The sequence below is a fragment of the Dysidea avara genome, chromosome 10 (genome assembly GCF_963678975.1).
Source record: "Dysidea avara chromosome 10, odDysAvar1.4, whole genome shotgun sequence".
Lineage (NCBI taxonomy): Eukaryota > Metazoa > Porifera > Demospongiae > Dictyoceratida > Dysideidae > Dysidea > Dysidea avara.
Window position 1 is genome coordinate 21,898,194 of NC_089281.1, and position 7,892 is coordinate 21,906,085.

Consider the following 7,892-nt stretch of genomic DNA (forward strand, 5'->3'; position numbering starts at 1 on the left):
CACTTACACCATAATGTTGAAGCTTTGTGAGCAGTAAGTGATGCGGTACTCGGTCAAAAGCCTTGCTAAAATCTAGTAATATGGCATCAGTTTGGCCTTTGTTGTTTAAGCTAGAAGCAAAATCATGAGATGTTTTTATTAATTGTAATTCAGCTGAATAATTCTTACGAAATCCAAATTGGGATTCAGAGAGTATACTGTGGTCAGAGAAGTGAGACATGATGTTTGTATGTACAATATGTTCCAGAACTTTACAGCATATACACGTAAGTGATATTGGTCGATAATTTGAGGGGTTAGATTTATCACCTTTTTAAAATAAGGGTGTCACAATAGCCTGTTTCCAAATTTGTGGGATGGCACCTTGATGAAGGGAAGCAGAGAATATCAGCTTCAAGCTAGGAGAAATTTCAGCAGCCATGGATTTCAGTAATCTAGCAGGTACCTCATCAGGACCATGGGATTTTGATGGGTCTAGATCATTAAGTAAGCAAGTGATTCCTTCACAACAGGTCTCAATATTAGGTATATCTGGATAGGGGCTAGGCCCCATATCCGGGGGTGGTTGGAGATGTTCATCATTACTAAAAACTGAGGAAAAATACTGGTTTAAAATACTAGCTTTAGCTTGGTTGTCATCATGCCGAAGTCCATCTTTTTGTAAAGTTGGTACACCACAATAGTCTTTCCGTAGGGATTTTATGAAACTAAATAACTTTTTCTTTTTACTATTTACATATGAATCATGGGACATATACTTGTTATAAGACTTACGACATTCTCTTTGCATTTGTCTTTTAAGATCTTTAAATTGTGTCCAGTGTAGTGATAAATTCGTTTGTCTGGCCTTGTTCAGGCCTTTTGTTTATGTCTTCTCAACTGTTTGATCTTATGATTTATCCAAAGCTTACGGTTGCTAGTGTGTTTGATCTTTGATGGGACAAATGTGTTTAGCAGACTTAATAATTTGTTATGAAATAGTGACCATAGTACTTCTACAGGTTTTATAGTGTGACTAACGTGTTTTCCCACAAATTCTCTCGACAAAGCCTCAAAGCTGCTCTTCATTTCGTTCGCGTACGTAAGGGATACGCCCCCTTTCAACTCGAAACGATAGGCTATTCCTGGTAGTGTACGAGGCCTGCACCGTTGTTTTTCAGTTGCTAAACGCCTGAAAACCTCAAGGGGAAGGTAGTCTGAGGAAAGTCGCCACATCCGTATTTCAGTCCGCCGAAAAGAACCACCTCAGAGCAAAGTTTACTTGTGTAGAAGTTTAATACAGACTTCATTTCACTTTTACTTCTTACGTAAAAGTAGGCATTCCAGCCCGATTTTTAAATTTTGGAAAAACGGGCTTTTTATATGCTCAATAGATAGAGTATTGATTGCCGATCTCAGAAATATATAGTTTGTTGGGTTGGAATTAGCTACTTTGGCATGCACAGTGCTTAAAAACTGAAAAAAGGTACATTTTTTCTCCAGGGCTCCCCATACATTTTAAAGGGAAAAATGGCACAATTGAATCAGGAAGCCATCTAGCAATCTGGACTATCTTGAAACTGCAGTTGCTTCTAGCAGCAAGTTTGTACATGTAATGAGAGTAACTTCAGGTCTTATTGGATCTCAGCGATCTTTGTATACTTTGTGGTGAGCAAATATGCTTCACCTATTGCACACTTATCAATACAATGGTGTATACCCATATAGGCAAGTGGCTATCTCAAGTTGGTAAAAACATCAAGTTAACAACTTATAAAGGTAAACAACTAAAGTGGAGGTGCCACAATGATGCAACAATACCTAAGGTGGAGTTGTGGTTTCAATTATGGCATTGTTATTCCGACTTTGAAGTGGTTCATACTTTTGAGCTGATGACTCTGCCATTAGAAAATTGCTCTGGAGCTGAAAATCGCTAACCCGAGTGAAGTAACTACGCACTTTAAAGTAAGCACCAGTGACTACCTTCCACCCGACAGTACGTTTTTAAAAGTTTTAAAGTATTCTACATATATTACAAGGCTTGAAAAGATTACAAAACAACACAAAACGTACTTATACGTAACGCGCACGATAAAACTAAGATTTTCATGATGATCAGCGTGTGGACAAACCCCACAGTGATTTTCATCCTCATTGGAGCTCAGACGACGGAGCAATCCCAAGTTAAACACGAGTTGTCATTTTGTACCAGGGTTCTATTGGGGAATATACGGAGAATTTTTTTATTAAAAAATCTCGGATACTGGAATGCCTAGTAAAAGCTGCTTTTACCATTATTAAACGATTTTGCTCACGTGGGTGCGTACGGACAAACAGATAGGTAGCAGACTCTGGATAGGTAGGTACACACACACTTTTACGAAAACAATTTCAGTAAACCAGGCGCGCGCCCACAGTCGCCTTCGGCCGGCTGTGGGCGCGCGCCTGGTTAAAACAATTTACAGAACCATAAACTATTTTACAGAATTCCGCTCTGTAGTTACTTCTGAACTTTGATGCATGCACTAATACTGTACACTGATGGTCACAAAACTGTTGACCAACAATTAAAACACTATTATTTAATCTTGTTTGCACAAATTACACCGTACAATAGAGATACCCCTATTAATGCATACATACATGCATATATGCATACATACATACATACATACATACATAAATATGTAGTATGTACACCACACCTATACATCTGTTGAACAGTTACTAAAGAAATGTGGCAATACAGCACTATTGTTTTGAACTTGTAGTATCACATTTGTGTCATTTTCATATGATCTGTCATAACTACTATAGCGTGCCTGTCTTGTATCAAAGGGAATGTATACAGGTAGTGACTGGCTCTTGTCCCAACTGCTAGCAAGACGACAGCTTGTAGATGAGTCAGGAAGCTGTGCACATGGTACTACTCGAGGATGCAGTACTTGTTTGTTCTCTTGTACGGTGGGACATGTACTTGCGGAATACCAAGTTTCACCTGATGTAGCATCATTGTGACCGGTACAATTAATACTTGATTGGTGGTGACTTCTGTTTTCATGTGTATGCAAACCACTAGCGGTCAGAATAAGGCTATTTTTCTTATGATGTTTTACATACCAAACTGTGACAGCGATTATTATGGAGAACACCAATACCATCAGTAGTACTGCAGAAATTCCTAATACGATTTCAATTGTGTACTTCTTGCTAGTTTCTGCCATAGTTGCACTCATTGTGGTGCTTTCTGCACACAAAGTATCAACAACACAAAATAGGGGATAGCTTGTTCCCAAATAGTCAATTGTTGCAGTTGATCCATTTTGTAATACAGAATACATTTGATCTTGAAGCCTCATTGCATGTCTTCCTCTCAGTGTGATAACTATAGTGGCAATAGAGCCATCATCTGAGCAGTCTATATTGGAGATGCTAATGCAGATATCATGGCAACTACACATAAGTGTCATAAACTGATGAACTGCTTCCTGCAACTGCATTGTGTTTTCCTATAGAAATGTAGATGCACAATAATCTATTCACATGCATGCATAAAAATGCTCTAGCTGCTACATAAACTATGATTGAAATGCTATACATTAAATTATAATATTATATTTTATGCCACACTCACTTACAAATTCTGTGAACAAATTTGTATAATTTATGCAAAATGCACTTTACCTGAAACAAGCTGCAATCTGCAGTAGTCGATGGTATAGTTGTAGTAGTAGCAGTAATAGTAGTTTTTAGGTAAAGACCAACAGTTATTGGGTAAAATGTATCAGAATCACAGTCTACTGTATCACTAGCTGGATTATTTGATGACTGGACAGATAAGTATATTGATTTGTTGTCTGCTTGGTGTTTTGAGTTTTCCACAATGCAGTTATAAACACCTTCATCAGATGTGGTAACATTACTGATAGTTAAGTTGATGCTGTTGCTTGATTGGCTGATAGAATAGATTGGGCCTTGAAGTATATCTTTTCCAAACCTTTGCCACTTAAATGTTGAAGCAGCTGGCTTTCCCAAATACAAAAGCATGCATTCCAAGTGAACTGTATCTCCTATTGATCCTAACTGGTTAGTTCCGTTTTGTATTATCTTAGGTGACAACGCAATATTTAGATCAAATGTAGCTGTTGGAGAACACCCACGTTCTATAATATTTGTATGGGACTTACAGCAGTACAGACCATCATCACTTGGTATGGTACCATTGAAACGCAGTTGGTGTCTGTCACTTCTTACTCTATCTGTTGGTGAATTCGTAATTGGTTCAATCCCACCAGCATCTAGGATTTTAAACCACTGAATATTGTGAGGAAAAATTCTGTTTTCTTCAGTAAAATTCAAACAGTTTACTAGTATAATGCTCCCTGGAATGACACATCGAGTTGAAGGAGTTGCTTCCAAATTCCAACAAGTACATTCTAGGTAAATCATAAGCAAAGCAAATAAAAGATACATTGCAAATTATGGCTATACAGATTTTAGGGTATTCAACTGAATTACACTACCCCTACGTATCTATAAACTCTGTATTGGTAGTGAAATCAAATTTGTTATGTGCATGATCATGTGACATACTGTTGCTCTGGTAACATGCCACAAGGTGGAGCTACATAACAATGAAGCACAATCATTGTATAAGATGTTGGAATCGATACAAAATTGAACCAATGTCGAGCCTGTGAAACCTGGCACACAAAGACTTTAATACAGCCCGGAGTGTCGGCACCATGCAGTTTGGCTGAATGAGCCACAATTCGGACACCCGGGTCAGGGAGCCGGTGTGCATGTGCCAAGGTCCTGCATGCGGGGCAAAATTTGCAGATCTGCCAGGACATATCATATAGTGTACCCTGATAGTGTTATGCACCTATCAATGTAATCCCCGACTACCACTAATACGGGCTGAGGTGGGGGAAGGTGGGGATTTACAAAGCTAAAAATTACAATTCCCCACCTACTGGGGAAATACTGGCGATGCAAACCCCGACCAAGTCTCGACCTGCAAACCCCGGGAATACTGGGGCTAGACTATAGGAGGCGCCAGATTTGTACGGTCGTGTGACGTTGGTCTAGTGATGAGTTAGTTCGAGTGGATTCTAGTATGAACGTAATAGCTAGCACCCGAGACACTCCTTCCTAACCTGAAAGCATACACATTTGCTGTCTGAGTGAATTTCTTTAATGAAGACAAATCCCCACTATGTCGGGGAAATTTAGCGATCAATTCCCCCACCATCCCCGACCTTTCCCGACCCTCAGCCCGTATTAGTGGTAGTCGGGCATTACATTGATAGGTGCATTATACAGAAAGAACTAGCATATAGGCTGACTGACATGACTAGACTTTCACGCCGTTGCATGGACGATCGAAGCATGCCGGCCAAACCACCACGAGCAAAGTCGGTGCAGAGCGAAAATAAAGACGAGGTGTACCTAAAGCTACGTATGCGTGCAGTTTATATAAACTTACCAAAAACATTATTTATTGTCAAGATGATCGATAGCTGCCGCAGAATAAAATGGTGCAGTGGGATGACCAGTCCCATGTGATTCGGCTCAGTGGAAATCTAGCTAAATCAATCAGAATCCAGTATCCTGGAGCTAGTAGATCTTTAGCACTGTCCCCTGTTACCTTGCTATACACTTTGCCATAAGTCATATAATTAGCAATCTTGATGAACTGAGTAAAAGATCACCGGAATAAAGTTTTTATCGCTAACCAATCGCGCGCGCCTCAAACCAATTCTCTGGAAATATAAAATTGCCGACTTTCTAACTTTGTTGAAACCGTTTGGTTGAAACACTCATCCATGGAAATGCATGAATCCTACGGAAATTACTTTAGTAATAAATATCTACAATTAATGCTTGCAGACTAGCTACTTTCCCTTTGAGGGAACTCATGCAATATCATTATGCGGAAGCTGCGCAGCAGTTGCTAGCCATTTAACTACTACGCAAACTGTACAGCCTGCATGTAATGTATATTATAGTACTGGGTTGTTGCAACCTGTAATGTGCAATCAGTGTAAGATATACATTCTGGTAATGTCCCTTGAGATTCCAGATTGCACAATGAGTCAACTGTGGTTAATGCGGGTATAAACCATTATATTTCCCTCACATACCAAATTGCTATATATGCATCTGTTTTGTTGTGGGCTGTGGGCTGTGTGCACAATGGCATATGCTTCCCCTTTCTGGCATAGACAAGCATTGTAGTTGTTTACATACACCTAATTCTATAGGTAGCTTATGGCTGTTGTGTGTGATACTTATTGCTGTACTAGCAGTTATACATGTATATATCAACTGTATTAATGACAGAGCAGTGTGATACCCACCCATGCAACAGCCATACAACTAATGAGGCAACCAACATAGTATTAAGCCCCCTTCAAAAAATTTTAGTTCCAAAATTTCATTGACTACATGTACATGGATTGGTTTGCATGGCATTCTGCAAACATAACATTGATTTTTAAGCAGGGTGACTGACGGCAACCTTCCAATCATGGTCTAAGCTCATTGACTTCCATTGTCTCTAAGCTACTTGAACACGTCACTTTCAAATATCCCAAGAATTAAGTGATCAGCAATGTGGTTCCCTCTATGTGAGCCATAACTGATCATGCAAGGCTATACACCCACACACACGCATGCACACACGCATGCACGCACGCATGCATGCACGAACATACACACAAGCAAAACATGTGAAACACAGCTATTGATCCCCAGCAAATCAGCAACTATAACACTAATTTCTCTATCTAGATTTATGATTTCAAATCATACTAGGTAAAAGAGTTGGGGTAACTATAAGTTACTTTTGTCACTCAATTACATAATATGTATATTTTAAAGTAATTGGTAGTATAACTAGTTACATCTCTTGTACATAAATAGTTCTAGAATCTGTTCTCTAGCATGCATGTCACACATGTCTTTATATTAGTGCATGCACAAAAATTTGTACAAAGTTAACATGCAAAATAAATGCATTGACCTAGACTACTCTAATAGAACAGTCACACAATTAAGCAGTAGCAAGATTTTGCTCACTGTTATAGTTTATTGTTGACCTCACTCATCTGAAATTAAAAATCAAGAATGTCAAATTGGTAGCCTTGTGTAGCTGTAGCTGTATACTACAGCTATGTATGTACTATGTAGCTACTAGCTATCTACTACTTCCACCAAGAATTAACAAAAGTAATACTGTTTTCAATTGCTCCTTTAGAGTTAGAGATTTACTGCATAAAACTCAGAAACTACCAAAATATTTGATAGGTATGATTGCTTTTTGACATCTGATGTTTGATCACATGATACCTCCTATTGTTGGTAAAAGTTAATCTGCTAACACTATAGCTATATCCTAGGGTAATTTTATATATAAATCACTACCACACAATGGCTAATAGGTTGTATGGGAAGGGTACAGAATCGAAGGTGGCATCAGAATGCACATTTCTCTTTTCTCCACCTTTTCAAACACACTTTCTGTAATAGCTTTAAACAGGCTGTAGGACCAGGAGTCCTACAGACCTCCAGCACTTGAACTGTAAAGTCTTAATAAATTAATTAATTAATTAAATAAATTAAATAAAGTTGTCCAAGTATCAATGTTTTTGGACAGCGGCTTTCAAAAGTCACTTCAGCCATACAATATAACCAAATCCTTTCATATTGGAGGTTATAGTCATAGGTCCTCATAATAGTGTAATAAATGATTAAGTGTTGTTGTTCTGCTAGGAAACTATACTGCATCCGAAATTTCATACATGGTCTGTTGGCCAAAAATCAAGCCAAAATATACATGAGCTGCTCTACTGATATGCGAGACCACAAAAAAGCACAATAGTCAATATAAGCTGCATGCATGCCCTGTA

The 7,892-nt window shown here is 38.6% G+C and overlaps 2 protein-coding genes across 2 annotated transcripts; both read right to left on the reverse strand.

The window, feature by feature from the left end:
- Positions 1 to 313: 313 nt before the first annotated feature.
- LOC136236852 (uncharacterized) lies at positions 314 to 790 on the reverse strand. Its single transcript, XM_066027083.1, has one exon. It carries the CDS (start codon positions 788 to 790, stop codon positions 314 to 316), a length of 477 nt encoding a protein of 158 aa, XP_065883155.1.
- A 1,756-nt stretch (positions 791 to 2,546) lies between these two features.
- LOC136269369 (uncharacterized) lies at positions 2,547 to 5,708 on the reverse strand. Its single transcript, XM_066064919.1, has 3 exons — positions 5,468 to 5,708; positions 3,664 to 4,415; positions 2,547 to 3,488 (listed from the first exon to the last, which is right to left on the reverse strand). Exons 1-3 carry the CDS (start codon positions 5,541 to 5,543, stop codon positions 2,685 to 2,687), a joined length of 1,632 nt encoding a protein of 543 aa, XP_065920991.1. The 5' UTR covers positions 5,544 to 5,708; the 3' UTR covers positions 2,547 to 2,684.
- Positions 5,709 to 7,892: the final 2,184 nt, after the last annotated feature.